The sequence below is a fragment of the Heteronotia binoei genome, chromosome 21, assembly GCF_032191835.1.
Source record: "Heteronotia binoei isolate CCM8104 ecotype False Entrance Well chromosome 21, APGP_CSIRO_Hbin_v1, whole genome shotgun sequence".
In the NCBI taxonomy this organism is placed as follows: Eukaryota; Metazoa; Chordata; class Lepidosauria; order Squamata; family Gekkonidae; genus Heteronotia; species Heteronotia binoei.
This window is the reverse complement of record NC_083243.1, coordinates 41,084,396-41,110,482: the sequence shown is the minus strand read 5'-3', so window position 1 is coordinate 41,110,482 and position 26,087 is coordinate 41,084,396. Positions and strand designations below refer to the sequence as shown.

General features: G+C 44.0%; 1 protein-coding gene across 10 annotated transcripts in view; it reads right to left on the bottom strand.

Moving 5' to 3' along the window:
• The window catches only part of EML5 (EMAP like 5), a 134,998-nt gene that overhangs the window by 98,400 nt on the left and 10,511 nt on the right, over positions 1 to 26,087 (bottom strand). For 9 of the 10 annotated variants that reach the window (XR_009556528.1, XR_009556527.1, XM_060261251.1 and 6 more), the window contains exons 2-3: positions 19,653 to 19,812; positions 848 to 946 (exon numbers count right to left, since the gene is read on the bottom strand). Coding sequence is in view for 8 of the 10 variants with exons in the window: in XM_060261251.1 (XP_060117234.1) it covers positions 848 to 946; positions 19,653 to 19,812 (259 nt within the window). In the remaining 2 variants the exon portion in view is untranslated. Of the gene's footprint in view, positions 1 to 847; positions 947 to 9,976; positions 10,039 to 19,652; positions 19,813 to 26,087 lie in introns of those variants that run through there. The other variant, XM_060261250.1, reaches the window with a different exon arrangement.

Genomic DNA, 26,087 nt, shown 5'->3' with positions numbered 1-26,087 from the left:
TGTTCGCCTAGTATCTGGCTTTTTTTATTTTACAGTCAGATGTTCATAGGTTTCAAAAACATTTGGATAAATTAACAATATATTACCCATGACATCTAAATGAATAATATATTACCCATGACATCTAAATGAATAATATATTACCCATGACATCTAAATGGAATCTCTGAATATAGAGTAAGTACAGATGGGGACTCGCGATACTTGTGGTGCGGTAATCTCTCTCCCGAATTACACCCCAACACTGCTGCTATCCTTGGGGCTGTCAACACAACAGCAATGGCTTCAGACCACTGAAGCTTCTCCCTGCATCACCACCCTTTTCATCATCGCTACTAGGCCTGCCAAGGCTTCTCTTCTCCTAATCAGTGATGACAGCAGTGGCAGCAAGCCCTGCACAGCTCCCAGCGTCCAGGCCCACTGAGACTTCTTCCCCCCACCCTATCTGACCTTCAATTGCTGTGAGACCTCCACGGCTCCCACCCATCAGGCCCGCCAAACTTCCTACCACCACCATCAATGGTGCTGAGCCATGTGTGCCTCCCGGTCATGAGGGCCCCCCAAGGCTTTTCCCCTCCAGGACTGGCCCAGGACAGATAACAGTGCCCAGCAGCAACAGTTCCTGGGAGCCACTCTAGGCCCAGAGCAGCTCCCAGCATTCTCTGCCATTGCAACTAGTCCTCAAGCCTCACTTCTTTTTACCTTTTTAAAACTATATGATGCAATGTAGTCGATAGACTGCCTTTCTGAAATATGAAAAAATATGAAAACAATTTCATAAAATACATAAAGAAGTTTTAATTAGTAAAACCTTCAACTGTACTATTTTTTTTAAAAGTATACCTACCCTGTCTGTATGACCAGGAGCCATAGATAACATTTTTCCTTTTCTCCAGTCCCACACACAGATTGTATTTTTTGAATCCAAACCTACTGAAACCAAACGCTGAAAATATCCAAAATATTAAAAAAGAGAATAAAAGATATAGACATTGTTTTGGAAAACAAAATAGACAACTCTTCAACAACAACGCATTTAAAATGTCAGCTATAAACTACCATCATCCTGAAATCACAGGCCTGTTTCCAAAGGACCATGTAGAGAAACTGTGTTTGTGTAACAAAGCTTCTGCCCCCTCCTGAAAGCACCTTCCACACTTCCTGATGGAGAGCTTTCAGAAATTCTCTGAAGGAACTGTGGTTATGAAAAAATAAAATCTCTAATGTTGTGGCTGCATGCAGATGTAATGCCAGTTCCTGCAATCTGTTTTTCAGAATCATGAATGTAACCGGAAATCAGTGTTATGCATCTACTGGGCTGGAATGCAGAAACATTTGTGCATGCCTAAGAAACTCTGAATTATGCCAAAAAGCTTTACTTGAAAGAAAGGAAATGAACATTTTAAAAAGCATAGGGAAAGTGCATAGTGAGTCAACTATTAGCCACAGTGTGTGTGTGGTCCCACCCACAAGTCCTGGCAGAGCACATGCTGGCTACAATGGCTACAGTGGCTACAGCTGACTAATGGCAACCCCATAGGGTTTTTAAGACAAGAGACATATATTTATTATAAGAACATAAGAGAAGCCATGTTGGATCAGGCCAATGGCCCATCCAGTCCAACACTCTGTGTCACACAGTGGCAAAAAATTTTATATATACACACACACTGTGGCTATTAGCCACTGATGGACCTCTGCTCCATATTTTTATCTAAACCCCTCTTGAAGGTGGCTATGCTTGTGGCCGCCACCACCTCCTGTGGCAGTGAATTCCACATGTTAATCACCCTTTGGGTGAAGAAGTACTTCCTTTTATCCGTTTTAACCTGGCTGCTCAGCAATTTCATCGAATGCCCACGAGTTCTTGTATTGTGAGAAAGGGAGAAAAGTACTTCTTTCTCTACTTTCTCCATCCCATGCATTATCTTGTAAACCTCTATGATGTCACCCCACAGTCGACGTTTCTCCAAGCTAAAGAGTTACAAGCGTTTCAACCTTTCTTCATAGGGAAAGTGTTCCAGCCCTTTAATCATTCTTGTTGCCCTTTTCTGGACTTTCTCCAATGCTATAATATCCTTTTTGAGGTGCGGTGACCAGAACTGCACACAGTACTCCAAATGAGACCGCACCATCGATTTATACAGGGGCATTATGATACTGGCTGATTTGTTTTCAATTCCCAGCATGGCGTTGGCCTTTTTTATTGCAAACACACACTGTCTTGACATTTTCAGTGAGTTATCTACCACGACCCCGAGATCTCTCTCTTGGTCAGTCTCTGCCAGTTCACACCCCATCAACTTGTATTGGTAGCTGGGATTCTTAGCCCCAATGTGCATTACTTTGCACTTGGCCACATTGAACCGCATCTGCCACGTTGACGCCCACTCACCCAGCCTCAACAGATCCCTCTGGAGTTCCTCACAATCCTCTCTGGTTGTCACCACCCTGAACAATTTAGTGTCATCCGCAAACTTGGCCACTTCACTGCTCACTTCCAACTCTAAATCATTTATGAACAAGTTAAAGAGCATGGGACCCAGTACCGAGCCCTGCGGTACCCCACTGCTTACCGTCCTCCACTGCAAAGACTGCCCATTTATACTCACTCTCTGCTTCCTAATACTCAGCCAGTTTTTGATCCACAAGAGGACCTGTCCTTTTACTCCATGACTCTCAAGCTTTCTAAGGAGCCTCTGATGAGGAACTTTATCAAAAGCTTTCTGGAAGTCAAGGTACATGTGTAATATGCCAGAGTTACAAAAAATAAGCATATAATATATGTTTTAAAAGTTGATACAAGAATGCAGACTGATTGGGCAATACTAAATACTAATATCTAAATTTTCAGTCCATTCAATCACAGCTGGAGAATTCAAAAAGCTCCATCACATCACGCTCGAAAACAGATGGAAAATGGTTTGGCAGGCTACACCACAATCACCATCAGGTCCTGTTATTTTGCCCCATTTGAACAACAGGTCTGCACAGCTGCCAAAGCCTGCTTATATTCTATTAGCTGTCTTCCATACTTTACATAGCAAATTAAATCTTGCAGGCCTCTCATTGGTGTTTATCAGCTTATGGATATCAGGTGGGTATCAGGTGTTCATAACCATTAATTCCCTAGATTGAACTTTTGTGATTGCAAGGTTTGTGCAGATCTTATTTCTGGGTGTCTGGATCTTACTCTGGGTAGGCCCACATCAGCCATGTCTTTGTGGATAGGCAACTCTCTGTTTTCAGTGATCTTTCTATTCACAAAGAGTATCTTGTCTTTGGAGATGTGGGAGAGCTATATGGAATGACATGGGTAGCCAATAGGTTAGAGTGGGTTTAATAAATCCACTGATGGTTCTCATTGTTGTACATCAAGTTTGTGGACATGGGGGCTGTTGAGCCACACTGAAGCACTATATTCTGCAGTACTCTACACCAACCCCAAAGCTGAGCATCTAAGTGTCATAACAGATACACCCAAAGTTGTACCACATAATTTTTGGAGAATGTTGTTTTGCATGAATATTTTCACTGCTACATTGGTAAGATGGTGTTTACAGTTCAAGGTCCTGTCATGGGTAATGCCAAGGTACATAGGTGTATGGCTGTGTGTAAGTCGGGGGCCATTAAAGTAGACATTCAGTTCACAGTTGGCAAGATTGTTATTGAAATGGAAACAGGAGCATTCTGTTTTTCTTGGACTTGGGACTCTGCAGGGCTGTAAGGCAGAGATGTTCCACTAGGCCTTTTGTTGAGGACAGCAATGTGTCATATTATGTATCCTCTGGCACTCCTGTCTTCCATCCCTTCTGCTCCCAAGCAGCTGGTTCTTTTTGGATTTCTTATTGCCATCTTTTAGTAGCACTGGCTTTATGGTTTTAATTGTATTATATTTATATTGTAAATTTTTATGTTGCATACCACCCTAAGCCCCACCTGGCGGGGGAGGGCAGTCTAAAATCAAACATATAATTAAATATAAAATAAATAAATAAGCTGCCATTTACAGCAGTAGTCAGCCAAAATGTCGAGGTTCCTAGTCACTATATCCTCAGTCCTTTCAATTGATTTGTGCCTTACTGCAATTGCCATGTCATTGGCAAGAGACATTCAAAGGAGGTTTCCTATTTCCTGCTTTCATGTCACATCCCTGGAATTCCTTGGAGTCTCCCATCCAATTATTAGCCAGGGCTGACCCTGTTTAGCTTCTGAGATCTGATGAGATCTCAGGGTTTTCAAGGCAAGAGACATTCAGAAGTGGTTTGCCATTACCTGGCAGGGGTCATTTTGTAGAAAAATAGGTGGTGGAGCTCATCCAGGGATTGTTATACAGCTGCACATACTATTCAATGGACATGGAGATGGAACTCTCAGAAGGAGGAGGAGGAACTCTCAGAAAGGTTCAGGAGCTGTGCTCCTGTGAGCTCCCACTGAATTCGAGGCCTGCCTGTCTCTGTGTCATGATCCTGATATTCTTTGGTGATCTCCCATCCAAATACTAGCTAGGGCTGACCTGTTAGCTTCTGAGATCTGACAAGATCAGGTTAGTCTGGGCTAGCTGCAAACAATCACAGCACTCTCTAGCAGAAGCCATACCCCTTCCACATACCCAATCACAACCCCCCCCCCCACCAAGTACTACATAATTCCCATAATTCAGTAGGTTGGGCACATGGCACAGGTCTTTGCCATGCACACAGCACTCAGAGGTCTTTGCCATGCACACACAGAACACACAGCACTGCAATTCAGTAGTGGAACAGGGCACTTAGAACCAATGACAGAGCATTTAGCACTAACAAGCAAAGTTCATGCCATGTGGCTAATGTGTCTCATTTCAGAAACCTTACAGGTACCCCACCAAAGGTTGACTATGCACTGACAGACAAGCAGGAGTAGAAATCCAGCTGTCCCAGCCTGGAAGTGTGCACCTGTCTCCCCTGAACCCCTCACATGAGCCCAGGCACCATCTCAGCCATACACAAGGCTAGCAGTTATGTGCGAATGTGCTTGTGTCTGTGAGTGTGGGCACACATATCAGAGTGACTCAAGCCAGGACCACCTGGCACCATGCCCCATGTCATGCAATGGGACATATACCCAGGAAAGTGTACCCAGCAACACAGCCTATAATGGGGGTCAGGGATCCCCTTATCAAAGGCTCCTTAGAAAACTTGAGAGTCATGGAGTAAAAGGACAGGTCCTCTTGTGGATCAAAAACTGGCTAATGAATAGGAAGCAGAGAGTGAGTATAAATGGGCAGTCTTCGCAGTGGAGGACGGTAAGCAGTGGGGTGCCGCAGGGCTCAGTACTGGGTCCCATGCTCTTTAACTTGTCAATAAATGATTTGGAGTTGAGAATGAGCAGTGAAGTGGCCAAGTTTGCAGATGACACTAAATTGTTCAGGGTGGTGAGAACCAGAGAGGATTGTGAGGCACTCCAAAGGGATCTGTTGAGGCTGGGTGAGTGGGCGTCAACGTGGCAGATGAGGTTCAATGTGGCCAAGTATAAAGTAATGCACATTGGGGCCAAAAATCCCAGCTACAAATACAAGTTGATGGGGGTGTGAAATGGCAGAGACTGACCAAGAGAGAGATCTTGGGCTCATGGTAGATAACTCACTGAAACTGTCAAGACAGTGTGCGATTGCAATAAAAAAGGCCAACGCCATGCTGGGAATTATTAGGAAGGGAATTGAAAACAAATCAGCCGGTATCATAATGCTCCTGTATAAATCGATGGTGCGGTCTCACTTGGAAAACTGTGTGCAGTTCTGGTCACCGCACCTCAAAAAGGATATTATAGCATTGGAAAAAGTCCAGAAAAGGGCAACTAGAATGATTAAAGGATTGGAACACTTTCCCTATGAAGAAAGGTTAAAACGCTTGGGGCTCTTTAGCTTGGAGAAACATCAGCTGCGGGGTGACATGATAAGAGGTTTACAAGATAATGCATGGGATGGAGAAGGTAGAGAAAGAAGTACTTTTCTCCCTTTCTCACAACACAAGAACTCGTGGGCATTCGATGAAATTGCTGAGCAGTCAGGTTAAAACGGATAAAAGGAACCACTTCTTCACCCAAAGGGTGATTAACATGTGGAATTCACTGCCACAGGAGGTGGTGGCGGCTTCAAGCATAGACAGCTTCAAGAGGGGGTTAGATAAAAATATGGAGAAGAGGTCCATCAGTGGCTATTAGCTGCAGTGTGTGTGTATAATTTTTTTGGCCACTGTGTGACACAGAATGTTGGACTGGATGGGCCATTGGCCTGATCCAACATGGCTTCTCTTATTTATTTATTTATTTTATTCGATTTATATCCCACCCTACCCCACCAAGGTGGGCTCAGGGCGGCTCACAACATAAAAAGCTAACAAAAATCAGTTTAAAATACATTAATAATTATACAATAAAATACATAAAAACACATAAAACTCACTTCAATATGTACTATGCTACCTTTCCTTAAATCAATTCTTCAATATTCCAGTATTCAATAATCTGATGTTCGAGATTTGAATATTCAGGCATTCCGATAACAATTAATTATATGCCAACCGGAAGAGGACTGTTTTGCAGGCCCTGCGGAACTGTTCAAGGCTCCGCAGGGCCCTCACCTCCTCCGGGAGCTGATTCCACCAACAGGGAGCTGCAATCGAAAAGGCCCTGTCTCTGGTCGCTTTCAGACGGGCCTCCTTTGGCCCAGGGATTATAAGGAGGTTCTGAGACCCGATCTCAGCACTCTCTGGGGAACATGTGGGGAGAGACGGTCCCTAAGGTAGGCAGGTCCCAGGCCATAAAGGGCTTTAAAGGTCATAACCAGCACCTTGTACTGAACTCGGTATGTTATCGGCAGCCAGTGCAGTCCCCGAAGTCCCGGCTGAATGTGCTCCCGCCTAGGGAGCCCTAACAACAGCCGGGCAGCGGCATTCTGCACTAGCTGCAACTTCCAGGTTCGGCACAGGGGCAGCCCCATGTAGAGGGCATTGCAGTTCTTATGTTCTTATGATCACTGACTGCCCTGAAGGAGGAGGAGGAGATTGGATTTAAACCCAGTTCTTTCACTTGGAGTCTCAGAGTCTATGCTTTTCCTTCCCCTTCCCACAACAGGTGAGGTAGGTGGGGCTGAGAGAGCTCTTTCAAGAACTGCATTTTTCACCTGTCCAAGAGAGTAGGCTCTGACTCAGGGATGTCCATGCTGGGATTACTGTTGTTGATCTTTCATAAGCCACTGAGGCTCTGTTTTGTCCAGCTGCAAAACATAGCAGGGGCACAGTAGCACCTTAAAGGTTGGCCCCCACATATTGGTCCCCATGCCCTTCCTACACGTTCACTGTGATGGCTTCTTTGTACAGTCTGGATGGGAAACAGGATGGTAGGTGGTCCAAGGTGGTGTGTAGCAGCTTTTGCATGGGGTGAGGGTCTCTGGGTCCCACACTCCCCCACAGCACTGGTGGCATCTGATAAGCCATGCAGCTTGGTGGTTTAGGTGCAGAAATCCTGTGCATTCACCCCTGGCCTCTGTTTTTTTTTATTTTTCCACTTTTACTTCTGCAAGGTAAGGGAGTATGTGGCTCAGAGCAGGGATGGCTGAATGTGGGCAGCACTGTTGCTGCCAGTTAGACTCTTGCCAGAAAAGGAGTGGATGTCCTGTTCTCAGCACAGGTACCCTTCTCCATGGACTGGGGGTGGGGGAGGGGAACTCGGGCTATGTGCCTCTGTTGGAATTGCACAGTTGCTAGATCTTTCCTCCCTATGTGCAACCTCTCTGTGCGGGGGGAGTGGGGAGTGACACTGAGGAACAATGTCAGGATTGGCAGGTAGTCACTAGTTGTGCCTTTGTGTGTCACTTATAGGGGCATCATCAACTGCCATTGTCTGACTGATGGATATTGTCTAGGCTGCTATGGACTTGGATGGATATTGTCTAGGCTGCTATCTGAGCCTTGTGCAGGGGAGTGCATTGTTTCCTTGTGTGCAATGTCCATAGGGAATGGGCTAGTAGCACCAGTTTTGCAGTAACAGTTGGGCACCACAATCATAGCTGCCTTCAGGTTTGCACTGACCAAGAACAAGAGAAAAAAAATGCCTGAATATCTTGTACAATTTGTTACAATCAACTCAAGGACATGCTTCACTGGTTGTTGTGAAACCTGCTTTTCATAAAAATCAAATGCCTCTCATATCTCTTTTCCCTGCCTTTCCCTTCTTCTGTAAACAAACTAATGATTTTCAGTAGTTCCATGGATATATTTGAATATGTATTAAGTTAGAAAGTGGCTGAATCACATGTGAAGTAGAACAACACTGAATGCCAAAATATATTAATAGCAGCTTCAGACATTCTCCTATTATACTGTAACCTATGATTTTTTGTATGCATGACAACATATTTGATATTTGCATAGATGCATTTCTGAAACACATTTCTGGAAGAAAGTTTCTAAAATACCACTGAAAAGGTCTGACTTCAGAATTCATGAACTGTTTATACTGAGTACACATCAAAAGCTGTCAAAAATTAATACTACACCAATCCTGACACTGCTCAGTGTCACTCCCCCCCACATAAGGAGGAAAGATCTAGCAACTGTGTATTGCCAACAGAGGCACATAGCCACCCTCCCCCAGCCTGTGGAGAAGGGCACCTGAGTTGAGAGCCAGTTTGGTGCAGCAGTTAAGTGTACGGATTCTTATATGGGAGAACCGGGTTTGATTCCCCACTCCTCCACTTGCAGCTGTTGGAATGGCTTTAGGTCAGCCATAGCTCTCACAGGAGTTGTTCTTGAAAGGGCAGCTGCTGCTCTCTCACCCCCACCTACCTCACAGGGTGTCTGTTGTGGGAGGGGGAGAAGGTAAAGGAGATTGTGAGATTCAGAGTATAGGGTGGGATATAAATTCAATATCTTCTTCTTGCGAATTGTGACAGCACATTTCTTTCTTTCCAGCTATTGGATGGATCAACAAAAGTTATAAAGTACCATATCAAAGAGTTAACCCATTTAGTGTTCTACAGACAAGATAAAATAACTGGTCCCAAAGGAATTTTTAAAAAAGAAATGTACATTCCTAAACAAAAGAAAAATTAAATTGCAATGACCTATTGTTAGTTTTCAGATATTTCAAATGTAATCTGAAAGTCTTAACACTAATAATTTACAGAAAAACAAAATAATACAAGCAACAACTGAAATATTTGGTGGCTCCATTATTTGTCTCATGAGCATTCAGGACTACAGTAACTGTAAGCCATTACTTGTTTACAATAAATATTTCAACCTCTCAACGGAAGAGGTTAATTGTATCAGTATGTGGTAGGCTAAGTTGAAACTATATGACCGGCCCAGTTTAATTATAGGTGGGACATCAAACAAAGGGGATGGACAAGAGCAGAACAAGAAATAACTCTCAGTTAGCATTTTAAATTGTGGAATATTTCTTGTTTAGTAACATCTGCCACCTAGATATATTTCATTATATATGTACTTATGTCATTAGCATCTGATATTTCAATATTCAGCCAAATTAAATGGCAGAAAATAGATTCAGAAATAAAGCATATTAAGTTAGAGCCAAAGCATATATTCTGCTTACAGCAGGGCCATTCTCTGGCAAAAGAAGCCCTCCACTGGTGGAACATACCAACTCCACCAGACCAGGGCTCCTTAAACTGGCAGAAAGCTGCACCTTTCCTGGAAAAGAAATTCTGGATCCAATTCAAAGTGAGCATAATGTTAATGTTTGTGTGGTGGTGTGTGGGGGGGGGGGGAGAATCAATGCCTTTTACTTTGTTTGCAGAATTAAGTGGCAGTGTGGTGACTTCTGGGAGCAGGAATTATTCAGCTTTGCATTCCCTTGCTTTTTGGCATCTCAAGTGATCTAACCTTTCATTATTCAGTAGGTTTAAACACATTTCCCATGGTAGTCAGCTGAACAAAGCATACCTTTTCAACATGTGGAAATATTTTCTTACCTCAGAATTCCCTTTCTTCATGAGCTTCTGTGCCAGTCCAAATGTTTGGCTACAGATCCTCCCTGCCAAGCAGATGGAAACAGTACACAAATCCTTTTTGGTAATGTCATTCCCTGTATACAAAGGGCTTGCCAATTCTGTCAGTTCCCACAAGTCTGAAGACAGCCCACATTTCCTTAGGAAATATTTCATCTCATTATTAAACTTTCTATAATTCTTTTAAACATAATTTATTTAAAGTTAAAACATTATAAACCATAAACTGATACTAGTTTGAATAAAGGCTGGCATAGAGAATCTCAAAGAAACAAGAGGGGGAAATTCCCATTTCCTTATTGATCCTCTAGGCCAGTTCAGAAACCAGCAACCATCCAAAGCAGTAGTCCATATCTTTAAAGGTGGATTAGTAACTTTCAGTACTTTACAATGTGTTCTTTCCAAATTCCATCAATACCTCATGTTCACTCTGCTGTACTTGAGGAATGCATGAAGGAATGCCAAGTGCCCATCATGCGAATTGGCAGCAGTGATGTTAATAATCACAATAGATCTGTATACCATTTTAATTTTGCTATGTACGTATATTTTCCAGGCACTACACTTTTATTTTCCTTCAATCTTTTACAGACAGCAGCAACCGAGCTTACTGTGCAAGCAAGCCCTTCATGTACAGTAAATGACATCATGCATCACTTAAAACATCTTGTACTGCCCATTCTGCTGTTAAGGTAATCTCATATCAAATATCTGGACTGGCATAGAGGATCTCAGATAATACACAAATATCTACCCTTCACTGATGTTCAATTAAAGTTCGGAACTTAATGAAATTTGTTTTTGAAAATCTATATCCAAGTCCTTGCATACCAACATTTATAAAAGGATCATACTAATTCACTTCAATGACAGGGCAGGAAAGGTCAATCAAACAGCTTCAATATAATAACACAATATCCTTTTTAATGGTTTCAGTCCTGCTTGGAAAATAGGTTTCAGAAGGTGGTGCTGGAGGTCTGTTGCTCAGCCCCTTGGCTTCTGGAATACTACAGGGATCCCTCTTGTCCCCCATGCATTTCAACATCTACATGAAACTGCTCAGTGAGACCACCGAAAAATTTGGGATGGCTGTCACCACTATGCGGATGAAACAGCTCTATCTCATGCTTCTGGCAGACCCTAGGGAGGCTGTAGAAACCCTAAACTGGCGCCTGGAGGCACTTTTCTGGTAGATGTGGGCTACCAGTGTCTTCCACCAGCAGGTGACCACCTTTTTTGTTTTGTTTGGCATACCCCCAATTACAGTTATTGGCCCTCCTTCCTGGTTATAGTGCGGGCTTATGTGTTGTTATTGAATGATTTTATTGTTTAAAATGTTAGAACAAAATAGGAGTCGATTGCACCTTTAAGACCAACTTAGTTTTATTCAGTTGGTCTTAAAGGTGCAATCGACTCCTATTTTGTCCTATTACTTCAGACCAACACATCTGACTACCTGGATCTGTTTAAAATGTTTTTTTTTAATTGCTCAAATGTGTGATTTTTTTTTGTTTGCCACCTAATGGACCCTAATCCAGTGGAAAGGCAGAATAAAACTGTTTAAAATAAGTAAATAAATAACTGAAGCTTATTCCTGACAAGATGGAAGTACCACTTGTGTGTAGAGGGTCTGACCCACTATTTAAGGTGTCACTAGTTATAGATGGAGTTGCACTCCCCTTGAAGGAATAGGTCCATAGCTTGGGGGTTCTCCTGGACCAAGACCTACTTGCTGGATAAGCAGGTGGCAGCTGCAGCTACGAGTGCCTTTTACTAGTTTTGACTGGTTATCCAGCTTTGTCCTTTTCTGGGCAGAAAAGATCTAGTCACTGTGGTACATGCCCTGGTAAAAATTAAATTAGATTACTGAAATGCACTCTACATAGGGCTGCCATACTTCAAAGATTCAATTAGTACAGAACACTTCAACCAGCATGTTGACTGAAGCTCATTTTAGGGACCATATAAATCCAGTCTTGACTCATCTACAACATCTCCCATGTTGTTTTGGGGTATAATTCAAGTTGACCTTTAAAGCCCTATATGGGTTGAAACCAGCATACCTGAAGACCACCTAGTCCCATACAAACCTACCCAATTGCTAAGGTCATCTTCCAAGGCCCTATTTTGGGTGCCCCCAGTGGGTTAGCAATGCAAGAGAGGAACTTCTAGCTTATAGCACTTAAATTATGGAAGTGTCTGTCTGTCCGCTTCTGCCACTGTCTTCTACCAGTAGGTGAAGACTTTTTTTTGTTTTATGTGCTTTTAATATGTATTTTGTTTGGTGTTGTTTTTATAACCAGTTTCTATAATGATTTTAACCGTTAGCCACCTTAGTGGCCTGATTATTAGGTACAGTGGCTCCTCCTCCCATTCTCTGTTATAGGACATTAAGAGTAATAATGAGTGCAGATACATTCTAAACTATGCACAATGCATCACCACTATAATATTCTTGGTCCACTGAGGGAATATAGAATTTAAAGCCATATGTAAATAGCATCTTTTCAAAATAAATGTTAAAAGCTAAACAGTATATGTACCACTTTCTCCATAAAGACATCAAGCAAGTTTTAATAGTAGGAACTTGTCTACATCTTCATGATGCTACTGAAAAATGTACTATGGGGATAACTACATATTAAACACTAGCACATGTGAACTAACTTTTTAAAAAAATCACTTAGGATTATGGAAGAGGAAATTTAGAGTAGAGAAATAGGGACGGAATGAGGGGTGCTGAACCTTTTCTCTAAACAGGTTTCCTACCTGTAACTGATGATCTTCGAGTGGTCATCTGTGCAGTCACACCAATGGGAGAGGCGCCGGCGCCGATCACGATCGGTAACTTCAAAGCCGCGGATTTCCGCGCCCCCGCCCCGGTGCGCATGCGCAGGCACCCCTCCCCTGCGCATGCCTAACGGGGCAGGAGCGGACATCCCGCCAGTTCCTTCTGACTGCTGCAGGAGCCCTAGACGGACCCGCAGCAGTGGGGAAGGTGGGCGGGTAGTGTGACTGCACAGATGACCACTCGAAGATCATCAGTTACAGGTAGGAAACCTGTTTATCTTCTTCGTGGTCTCTGTGCATCACACCAATGGGAGAATAGCAAGCTCACCACATACCTGGAGGAGGGTTGCGTGGTCCGTCAATAGGCGAGCGACTGCAGAACTGCACTGCCCACCGACGAACTCTGTCTCCACTGAAGGTCCAGCGCATAGTGTTTGATGAACGTATGCGGGGAGGACCAAGTAGCTGCTTTGCAAATGTCTGGCAAAGGCACCCCCTTCATGAACGCAGCTGAGGTAGCCATTGCCCTCGTGGAGTGAGCTCTGATAGGCCCTGGCAGAGGCCGCTTACGTAGCAAGTAGCACAGCTTAATTGTCTCTGTCAACCACTTGGACAGTCTCTGTGAGGAGATTCTCTGCCCCATAGAGGCCGAGGCATACGAGACAAAGAGCCTGGAGTCCTTGCGCACAGGTCTGATCCTATGCAAATAAAAGGAGAGTGCACGCTTCACGTCAAGAGCGTGAAAACGTCTTTCCGAAGCCGAAGTAGGGTTCGGGAAATAGACCGGTAAGTAAATCTCTTTGTTTAAATGGAAGGCAGACACTACCTTCGGTAGGAAGGTCACATCTGGTCGCAAACGCACCCCTTCCGTGCTGAACTGCAGATAAGGGTGGTCACATCGCAAAGCCGCCAGTTCTCCCACCCGACGTGCTGGGGTAATGGCCACCAGGAAAGCCGCTTTCCATGAAAGAAGTTGCAGGGAACACGTGGCCATAGGCTCAAAGGGTTTTCCCATGAGACCCTCCAAAACCCCGGGTAGGTCCCAGGAAGGCAAAGGAGCCCTGACAGAGGGGTACAGCCGCACCAGCCCCTTCAGGAAACTCTTAGTGGTAGGGTGAGTGAACACCGACCGGCCCTCAACCTGCTCATGATTGGCTGAGATGGCCGCCAAGTACACTCTGATGGAAGAGACTGTCAGTCCCCTGTCTAACAAGGAGACCAAAAAGTCAAGGATGCTAGGGAGACCCGCCCTCCTTGCGTCACTGCCCCTTTGAGAGGCAAATTTAACGAACTGAGTCCATTTGTAGGCATAGGACTTCCTCGTTGACTCCTTCCTACAATTAAGGATGACGTGTTGCACCCTCTCTGACAGCTCGCTCAGCCGAGCTTCCATGCCGTCAATTTCAGATGCGGGACGTCGTGGTGAACTATCCTGCCCTGCTGGGAGGAAAGTAGGTCCGGCTCCCCTGGGAAGTGGTGAAACCTGCCCTTGGACAACTGTAGCACAGGGGCGAACCAGTGTTGCCTGGGCCACCAGGGGGTGATCAGGATGCCCCTCGGACACTCTGAGTATAGTTTCTGCACCACCCGTGTGATGAGCGGGATCGGGGGAAACAGATAGAGGTGGAGGCGGTACCAGCGAAGCAGAAGACCGTCCCCCAGCGACAGGGGATCTTTCCCCCCCCCCGGCAACAAAAGTTCTCGCACTTTCTGTTGTCCCGAGTGGCGAAGACGTCTATCTCCGGAGTCCCCCACTCCTGGAAGACCGGCTGTAGGAAGGTCCAGTTCAATTCCCACTCGTGCAGGGACGCTCCTCCCCTGCTGAGGAAGTCCGCACATACATTTTGCTCGCCCGGGAGGTGAGCTGCGAAGAGGTAAGTGTTCATCTTCATGCAAATCTGCCATACCTGCAATGCTAGAAAACACAACTTGCGAGACACCGTGCCGCCCTGCCTGTTTATATAGGCCAGCGCCGTGGTGTTGTCCGTCAGTATTGCTACAGTTCGGTTTGCCAGCAGTGGCCTGAAGGAGAGGATAGCGTGATGAATCGCCAGAAGTTCTAGGAAGTTGATATGATATTGCAGGTGGTCCCTGGGCCATCTGCTGCCCACACAAAGACCGTTGACATGTGCCCCCCATCCCCATAGGGATGCGTCTGAGGTCAGAGTCACTGTCGGCTGCGGCCTGTGGAACGGTGCCCCTTGAAGCAAGTTTTGCTTGTGGCACCACCACGTCAGAGACGCCAGGATCTCCTGCGGAATGGAAAACCTGCGTAGCGGAGGGTCTATCCCACAACGGAATCGTCTCAGGAACCACAACTGAAGACTCCTCATGTGCAGCCTTGCAAACGTCAGCACCGCCGTAGTGGCTGCCATTAGTCCCAGCAATCGCAGAATCTGGAGTGCAGTTACAGTTTGGCTTGACTGGAAGATATGTATTAAGTCCATAATGTCCTTTGCTCTTTTCTCCGGCAGAAACGCCTTGCACTGTTGCGTGTCCAGAATCGCCCCAATGAATTGGATCCTTTGGGATGGATGGAGGAAGGACTTCTTCATATTCACTCGTAACCCCAACTGTTGGAGGAGGTTCAGGGTGGTGGAGATATGCTTCAGGAGGTCGAGTTCGGATCCGGCCACCAGAAGCCAATCGTCGATGTACGGGTATATTGCTATGCCCTGCAATCTGAGGTGGGCCGCCACCACTACCATAGTCTTTGTGAACACCCTTGGGGCTGTTGACAACCCAAAGGGAAGCGCACGGTATTGGAAATGCGAAGTCCCAATGGCGAACCTTAGAAATTTTCTGTGAGCTGGATGGATGCTTATATGAAAATAAGCATCCTGGAGGTCCAATGTAGTCATCCAGTCTCCAGGGTTTAGCAGAGGAAGTATGTTGGACAGGGACGTCATACGAAACTATTGGTGTGGTATAAAGTTGTTGAGTCCCCGAAGGTCCATTATGGGCCGCAGGCCCCCATCCCGCTTTGGAACGGTAAAATAGCGGGAGTAGAACCCCATCCGGACTTGGTCTGGCGGAACGGGTTCTATGGCCTTCTTCTCGAGCAAAGTCCTCACCTCCTCTCGGAGGGTGGAAGACGGGGTGGTGTAGACGAATGTTGGAGCCTTCGGCTCCTGTAGAAATTCGATTAGATAGCCCAGCCGGACTATCGACAGCACCCAGTGGTCTGTTGTTATGGATGACCACGCTCGGAAAAAGGGCCAGAGGCGGGGGTGGTCTGAAGAATTGGTGGGGGTGTGGTAAAGGAAGGGGGGGGGAGTCAAAGGCCCTGTTTGGCCGGCCTGTTCCCCTTTTGCCTGGAAGACTGGGAGGAGGTAGGCGAGTATTTGGCCTTAGCCCCGTACTGGGACTTGCTGAAGGAGCCCGAGGTCTTGGGCCGCCATTGTTGGTCCCCAGATTGCTTCTGGAAGGGTTTCTTGTTCCATGCCTTGGACCATGGACGCTTGGTTTGCTGCCTGGATGACGCCGGTACCCCCAGATTTCTGGAGGTACGGATGCTTTTGTCCATGTCTTGGAGCACCGTATCGGTGGTGGCGCTGAATAGCCCCTTTCCGTCGAAAGGTAAGTCCTCGACATAAGCCTGGGTGTCGGCCTGTAAGGCTGTGGACCTCAGCCATGAGTGTCTCCAAAGAGTCACAGCCGAAGTAAGAGTCTTGGCACCTATATCCCCAGCATGTTTAACGGAGTTTAACTGCTGCTTGGCCAATGCCATGCCCTCGCTCTGGATTTTCCTAAGGGCATTTTTGGAATGTTCTGGAAGCCCTGGGAGTAGGGTGGACACACGATCCCATAGGGCGTATTGATAACGCCCCATGCAGGCAGCGTAATTGGCGACCTTGAGGCCCAATGCTCCTGCCGTGTAAAATCTTCGCCCCAGACCATCTAGCTTCTTACCCTCCTTGTCTGGAGGGGTGGCGTGGGTCTTCCTGGCCTTGGAGGATGAAGCCACTACGATTGAATTGGGTCGGGGGTGATTGAAGAGAAAATCCGCTGAGGATTCTTGAATACGGTACATGTGATCAAGCCTGCGCGATGTAATAGGGGTGGAAGCAGGATTGTCCCATGAAGCTTTTGCAGTGTGTAACATCACCGTTGTCAATGGAAGCGCTACGGCCGTCGATGTATCCATCTGAACGATGTCGAATACACTATCGGTAACGACAGGCACAGGCTGAATGGTCGACAAAGATATAGACTGAGCCATCCTCTTTATCAGTTCCCCATAGGATTTTAAGTCCTCCGAAGGGGAGATGGGCTGGTCTTCTCCGACCTTGTTTGGGGGAGATAGCTCCTCTGAGGACAGCTGCTCCTCTTGGATAGAGCCCTCGGAGGATCTCGGTGAGTCCGGGGACTCCGACTGGTCTGACTGAGCGGGTCGATCGCGAATCGGTTCCGGGGCCACAGTCTCTTCGGTGGGAGGAGACTTCTTCCTCTTTGCCGGTTCCTCGGCCGGAGGCTTCGACATCGACGCCGACGCTTTGCGCTTCGGAGGGCGGTATGATGTCCTCGAACGGTAAGATGCTTCCGAACGTTGGTCCCATTCAGACTGACGAGGAGGGAACCAGGGAAACATGGACGGCATCGGGCAGGACCCGTAGAGGTATTGCCATTGCCTTTGGTCCCATGAGAGCGGTGGCGGTGTTCGCAGTCGTGGGGAAACTTCTCGGTGCCTCCTAGGAGATCGATCCTCCGGAGATCTCTCCTTCGATGACCGATGATCCCGTCGATACCGAGGACTCCAGGATCGGTCCCGTTGGGATGTCTTAAGCTGGTCCGGATGTGGCACCCGTTTCAGTGTTAGAGGGGAGACTCTCTGCGCACTGCGGGATCGATCCCGAGGAGCCGTCTCCGATCGATCTCGAGAGCTGTCCTTCTCCTCCAGAGTGAGGTCCGAAGGGCTGTCATCGCTCACCAGACGTTGCGCCGATTCCAAGTCTCGGTCGGAGTCGGAAGAGATCGCTATCTGCGTCGACATCGATTCGAGCGGCACAGTCGGTCGATGCCGAGCCGGGGAGGCCAGCAATTTTAAAGGCGGTAACACTGGAGTTGTTAGATCGGGCGGCGATGTCGGTGACGAAGTCGCAGGAACCTTCTTATGCTTCTGTTTGTCGGACTTTTTCTTCGACCCCGCAGAAGCTCCTTTATCCTCCTTAGACCTCTTCGCTGGTGTAGAGGTCTCCGATAACGAAGCCGAGCCCGCTCTTTTCAGGGGGCGATCGGCATCGAGGGAGGTTTTGTCGGTATCGACCATCGACGTCGAGGATTTTGGCGCGCTTTCTGACGACGCCATATTCCTCGGAGACAGCGCCTGTTCGACCAAGGCTGCAGCGAGACGAGCCGCTCGGTTTTTGCGGGTTTGTCTGGAAAACCTCGCGCAATGGGTGCAGGAGTCCGGTTTATGTGTCTCTCCTAAACACAGCAAACAAAGGGTATGGCCGTCCGGAGGGGCGATCTTACTACCACACCGCCTGCACCGCTTGAAGAAGCCCCAGCGCTTTTCCATACGCGAAAGCGTGGGGAAGGTGAGGGGGGGAAGAGGGAAGGGAAGGGAAGGGAAGGGGATACTAGAGTCAAGGAAAAATAACAAAAATAACACTCCACCCCACTCACGAAACGAAGGAAAGCGATAACGCTAGGAGAGTCCGCACTGGAAAAGAAAACCAGCAAGGCTGAAGCAAGTAATCCACCGACCGTAGGAAAGATCGACTGATCTCAGCGGCGGTCAGAAGAGAACTGGCGGGATGTCCGCTCCTGCCCCGTTGGGCATGCGCAGGGGAGGGGTGCCTGCGCATGCGCACCGGGGCGGGGGCGCGGAAATCCGCGGCTTTGAAGTTACCGATCGTGATCGGCGCCGGCGCCTCTCCCATTGGTGTGATGCACAGAGACCACGAAGAAGATCCTAGTGTTTCTCTGCTACAAATTAACACATGCTACAAGACTTCAAATTCATATTTAATTTCAAGTCCACATCTCCCAGTTACTGACCAATGATGGGTAGCTGACCATCACAAGGATAATATCTTTAATATAAAAGCATAGCTTTCAGTAAAACCTAAATGACTCTAGAATGCTTCAGACATAATGACAATAGTTGTCACTACATGAATTATGCCTATTCTCAGCAATTATTTTATTGCACTGGCTCTCAGTAATTCTTACTGGAAATACAAATAGCTAGATTCAACCAGTTTCTCCACTGGTGAAAAAGAGAGAAAGAGGTCCTCTCTGACCCCCAGAAACAGGTCATGTTTGGGATTATGAGACCTGTATGGACAAAATATACAAGGAACAGGGCGATAATAACAAGAGAAACTGGCTAGGACTGAGTACAAAAGCTGGCAGGATCTAGCCCAATCACATTTCCTTCCTCTCCTCACAACAGGCACCTTGTGAGTGAGGTGGGGCTGAGAGTTCTGAGAGAACTTTGACTGGAGCAAGATCACTCAACAGGTTTCATGTGGAGGAATGGGTAATCAAACCCAGTTCTCCAGATTACAGTCTGTCACTCTTAACCACGACATCACACTGGTTCTCAGAGAGACTACTGCACAAACTAGATTGGTCAGTATGGAGGTGAAATTCACTTTGTATGCTATAACTATATAATTTTGCTCTCCATATATTAGAATTATGCCAAATCTGTTTTAGCTAAGTGAATGTGCTTGCATTTTTCTTGCTAATTTTTAAAAATGTATATAAATGCAAATTTTAAAAGCTGGACATCGAAGGCAATTCAACTTCCAGAAGCAAGCTGTATCAGGCTATATAACAGGAGATACACACACACACATTTTAGAGTTTTGAAAGCAAAATACAGAACACATACACATACCTGACCATCTAAGTCAAATGCCAAGCAAGCTATACCATGTGTGTGGACATCTTTCATTACTGATATAGTCTGCACAGTGTATGAGTCCCAAACGCAGATATATGGCTCTTTTCCAACTTGACCTGTTGCCACCAATACTCTTTCAGGATGCAAAGCAAGACTTCAGGGAGAGAAAAGAAACAGAGGGGAAAATAATGTTAAAACTTGTAGCAATTGCTCTGGATTCTGATTATTACTGATTTTTTTCCACATATGTTAAAATTATTACTTGATTTTTTTCAGTAGAATTCCAATTTTGTTTCTCTATAAAATTACAAAACTTTCCAATATAATCAGGTATTTCAACAGCCATTATTTGTCTTTTTTCTTTTTTAGCTTGAGTTCTATCACTGGATTTACACAGACAGGAATAAACATGGATTTACACAGACAGGAATACAATGAACCAATATGTGTCTGCCTCAATATCTATGCAGGTAATCCCTATACAAAAAAAGAAGAACAAACAAGACAGCTTTGAACAGTGAAAGGAGACTGAACCAGGTCATTGGAGCTCTGACAAATTTATTTTTAATTTTATCTTTCTTCCCCTGCCTAGAATGCTAGTAGCAATCTAAATATAGAATGGAACACTAATTGCAACTGGCTAAGATGACTAACTAAAGAGACAGAATTTGTTAGCAAAACCTCAATTCAGGTGAAAAACAGATCAAGCAGACAAGACAGTGAAAAAGACCAAGAGAAAGAAATTAAATTCTGTAATTATAATATAACTAGAAAATATGACCTAGTTCCAAGAAGTCTGGCAGATGGCCTGTTCAGACCCACTGGGCAAGATTAGCTATTTGGAAGGAACTATATATTCTACTCAGGACAAAGAGAGACCTGCATTCAGAATGTGGTAGCAAAAGAATTAATATTATTATAACATTTTCAAATGGATATATAATGACCAAAAATCCACTTTCCCACAGGTTAAGGTATTATGTAATATACATTACATTTTACTATATTTTAATTAAATATTTGACAGCAGTTATGAAATGCAATAGGAAGAGATAGAGGCATGGGACTATATCAGAAAATTCAGTTATCCTTCAAACATGTTTTAAAGGAAAACCATGATTTAGCATGTACAGATTAAATATATGATAAACCACAGTATGCAGCAAGGAAATAGCAGGAGCGAATAAGATTCACCATACTGGGTGATGGTTGAAGAATACAGGGACACATGGGTCACCCAATGCACATTACTGAAGGGAAGTACAAAACACCTACAGTCAAATGCCCATTAGAACTAGAATACAAAATAAAGGAAAGGAAAAGGAAAGGTGCCCTGTGCAAGCACCAGTTGTTTCCGGCTCTGGGGTGACATTGCTTTCACAGCGTTTTCACGGCAGACTTTTTACGGGGTGGTTTGCCATTGCCTTCCCCAGTCATCTACACTTTCCCCCCAGCAAGCTGGGTACTCATTTTACCGATCTCGAAAGGATGGAAGGCTGAGTCAACATGGGCTTGCCATGTTAAAGATGTCATTTTACTGGAGTATATGATGCTCTACCCTTTCTCTAGTTGTGACATCTTCCAATACCCTAAAACTAGAGGGTGTAGGTATTATAATCCCTTGGTAAACCCAACATTGTATCAAGATGCCACACAAGCCATGGGCCAAAATCCAAAAACTGACATAGTGGTATCAGTAAGGTGGCAAAACTTGATGATTTTCTGAAAACTGTGTCTATGTATTATGTTTTGATCTGATAGCTTGTTCTGACTGACAGCTTAAGCTTTTTATGATGTCATCAAGTTGGCTGGAGTCAATTTTTCCTACCTTTTCTAACTTATAACTCCTGAACTGAGTGGCCAATTCCAAAGCAGTGGCCATGCTTTGCAGAAGAATCTCATATGGCTTCTGGAATGCATGTCAGATCATGAAGACCAATCAACATGCTGCTGGACAGCTTTTAACACACTTATTCATTATAATGTCACAGTTGTATAACACAATAATTGCTATTTGCCCAAGAAAAAAAATGCCTTGGTGTTTACCCCTATAGACACTAATAACTTATTGATGGAACCTGTCTTTTTTACCATCATTGTGCACTGGTAATGTAAACGACTGTCTAGAAATGCTTCTGTTCTTGATTTTTACCACGAGGCACTGATTTGGGCAAATGAGGCCCAATGAAGTTCAACTGGATGGCAATTCCATTGACTCTGCATGATGTTCCCTTGCCACTTTGTGTCAAGACCTCCTCTGCCCATCATCATAGCAACCAGGTTACACTAGCTCTAAAGAGACACATTTACAAACACAAACACAGAAGAAGCCACAGCTGAGAATATAACACAGTATTGGTATTATATATGGTCTCTTAAAGAATAAGCTTCATAAAGTAATGATAATGTAAATTTTGTGAATTAAAAACATATGCATATTGTACAGTTGCTAAACTCACAAGATTAAAAGTGTTTCTTTTCAGTAACGCAAAATTACATTTTACCCAGTTACATTAAATAAAAATTACATAAAATTTTGATCTGTTCTCGTGTACCTCACTGTGGCATATCAACATGAAATTCTTCATGCTGTGTCTCACTGGAAAGACAAAAGAATAAGCTACAATTGTTTAATGCCCAATGATTAGGTGACTGTCTGGATTAGGTAATTTAGGTGATTGTCTGGATTAGGTAAAGTGCCATATGTCATAAACCTAAGAAAATGGTGGGGGGGCTTTCCCGGTTATGTTGCCTTGAGCTCAGTGGGGGACCGTGGAGCTTGTCTCTAGCAGCCCCCCTGAATCAGGCGGTTGGAGAGGTGCCACAGATGTGGCATCTCCAGGGAGACCCTGAAGGGGTTTCTTTTCGGCATGGGGCTTTGCAAGAAGCCAGGGGCATAGCGGCGACTGTTCCTGTCCTTCTTGTATGCCCCAAAGCTCTGCCGCCATGATCGCCATTATGCCAGTAAAAGGTGAACACCTGACCGCTTGCTCTTTTTTCTCTTAACAAGCTTCAGATGCATCGCTTTCCTACCTCAAGCACGGCAATTCTACTCGGCAAGTAAGTTTGTTTTCAATACTACTGGCTAGTGGGTCATTTTACATAACAACAAATGGGACACTTTCCCATGAATGCGGCTTCGAAAAGTCAAAGAGCAGCTTTGAGCATTGGCAACAATTTGAATTAGACTGAATATAGATACTCAAATCAACCCGGATTATAATTGAATATGTGTTAATGAGACTATTATCTGGCTATAATATGGTCTGAACAAAAACGAGATATATTTTAGAGAAATTTTTCTTTGCCGCCTGAGTGCAACTGAAATGGCAATAATCAAAACACACGGATGGAGGATATTTGGAGAGACAGACTAGCTGGGTCTCTGAGTTACTTTTCAACTTGGATTAATAGACTGAGTTATTTGGTAGAGAAAAATGGCATTACCAAGCGAAATGTTTTATAAAAAATATATAATGGTTACCATAACTTCTCTAAAGCAAGTTCTTGATTCATTCGTTGATAAAAAAGCAAATGGGAGCTTTTATGTTGAAAGCCAGTGACATCTCAAATCTACATGAGCAGAGTGTTAAAGAGATCTTGGTGACATCTGTGGAATTGGAAATGGAAGAGTGATCCGCTGGGAAATGAACAGAAGAAAACCAAAATGGAACCTTATTGTGCAGTTAAAATGAAGGACCAGAAATCGAGACTGATTGAAGTTTTTTCGAGAGGAACAAGTGGCGTGGGATCCTTACTATTTTTACCGAGAGGGATGACTGCACTAAGGAGAGAGAAGGTACATCTCAGCAAAAAAATCAAGACGTGGAAAACTTTCAGGAAGAAGGGTCTTTGAACTGTTTCTCTCTCTGTGGGTAATTGGATACGGAATTCTCAACAAGAACTGACATGCGATTTTATAAGGCCAAGTGAGATTTTTGGGTCATATTAAGTTGTTCCTCCTAGAACAATATGGATATGAGTTAAAGGATTGAAAAGTTTTGAAAAGAATTTTATATATATAGTTAACAGATTAATTTTAAGAAGGCAGACAACACAATTATTCTGTAATCTGGTAGATCTACTCTTAATATGTTTGTTTGGAGAAATTGTTTATACTGAGAGATAAATTACTGTTTTTTCTGCTTATCACTTTTTTCTCTATGTTTTATGATATTTTAAATCTGACTTTTTTTCTTTCTGTTTGAAATAAGTAAGTTAGAAGGATAAAGATATTTGTTTCTTATGCTCATTTTAATGACGACATTGTTAAAATAACAGGTTAGTCTGTATTTTTAATATGGTTAAGCTTAGCCAGTTAGTTCTGTGTTGAGACTTCTCTGACTTTTTTATACTTATATGTGCTGAAGAATAGTTTAGACTTGTATTTTAAGTAATAGTTTAGTAAAAATTGTATAATGAAAGATAAAGATGGTAAAATATAAGGGGAAAATTTAATACTTGCAGATAGAAAAAATTGGGTATTTCATTTAGAGGTAGAAATGTAACTGATATATTTGCATTTTTCTTTGTTTCTGGTCTTCCATTCTGTATCCACCCCTCCCCCTCTTTAATGCTTCTGTATCTATGCTTATGCTTTTTCTTTTTATAGTTAAAATCAATAAAAATTATAACAATAAAAAAAAGAAAATGGTGGGGGGAATTGACTTTTTGATTTGTGCCTTATATCACAAAAACAGTAATGGATAGAGGCATTATTAGTATTAGTTATTTGTAGGCAGGGGTTGTAAGCTTTCCAACAGTGCTTTAAAATTTGAAATTGGCCACACAGCTCACAAGTTATAGCTCAAATTAGGACAGGTAGGAAAAATTGGCTTTGGCCATCTTGATGACATCATAAAAAGCTTAAACTACAAATCAGAATGGGTTATCACTTCAAAACATAATATATAAACATACAGTTTTCAGAAAAACACCAAGACATTTTGCTACCTTCTTCAACATCAGGTCTGGCCCATGGACTAAATTTTAAAAAGATGCTTTGAAAAGCTAGAAGTGGTTCAAAAATGCATGCTTGATTAGTTAGAAACAATTAAAAAAGAGCAATTTACTGCTGAAACAGAGACATTTGCAAGAGCACAACCTGAAAAACCACATATAACCTTTAATGTTGCTAGATAAGATGCACTCCATATTCCCTGGCCTTTCTTCCTGTGCTTTTCTTGTTCATTGTAACGTCCATACCTGCTTAGCAAGTGGGACTTTAATACTGGTTGATGACAGGCAAGGGAGGAGAGTAGACAAAATGACTAACGTGAAGATTTGGATAGAAGTAATAAGAGCTGCTCAAATTTGCAATTTGATTTGGTATACCCTCATGTGGGTATACCAAATCAAACTTTTCAACTCATTTAGATTAATTTACTTGAGTCCTATTACTGCCTGTCTACCTTGCTGCTGGTTAACTTCTTTGATATGCAAAATAAGGATGATCATCACACTCTCACTTAGACACACACACACATATTGTGTTGATACGCTACTACAGTCAATAACAGTGCAGCCCTAAGCAGAGTTACAGCCTTCTGAGGCCACTGAAGTCAGTGAAAATATGAAAAGTAAACTAGAGTGGGGAGGAAAAAACTGTCATAGGAATCAGGAAAAAATATTTTGATTCTTGATCCCTATCGTCACTGCAAAGCAGTGCTGTTGGGAATTATAGAGTTCTTTATAGAGGCAGACTGTGGGCCAGTGCAGATGTGTGATAACTCAAGGCAGAACTTCATGTTATGAGAAACATAAAGCTGCCAGAAGTTCCATATTTCTGTCTCTCTTTTCTTTGCAACATCAGGGTTAACATAACAGGAGTTATGCTGGGTACTGCCCAACCCATGTTTACAATACTGACTGCTGGCAGCAGGAACAAGTCAACTAACTTCATGTTATGTTAAACATTACAAAGAAAAAGGGGGAAAGATGCATGGAGAAGCCACAGCAGCAGCAGCTTCGTATCTAATGTAACATCTATTTCCACTCTCATCTAACTCTGGTTTGTAAAATTTGGAACAAATCTAGGCAAGTGTACTGGAACAGTTTCTCTTGCTAATTTAAAAAAAAATTCCTTAAAGATACTTTTATAAGACACAAACTAACTGAATTCACTTTGCTTTTCCAGAGACTGCTTAATAAAACTGAACCCATTACTTGGTCTAGCACAAGTACCATCAGTAAACATTCCCTTTCCAATAGGCTTAGGAAAATTATTTTTTAAATGTGATATGGGCCTTTTAGGGAAGTTCAACATACAGTTGCTTGTAAGGTGAGCCCCTTCCTGAATCTACCAAGTCTTGCAGCTAAATCAATACAATATAAAAGACATGCCCCATATCTTGTCTTATTTTTCAGTGCTGGGAATCAGTAGCCACTTTTAAGAAATCTTTAGTTTTCCTAAGATCCTTCTACCCTTGC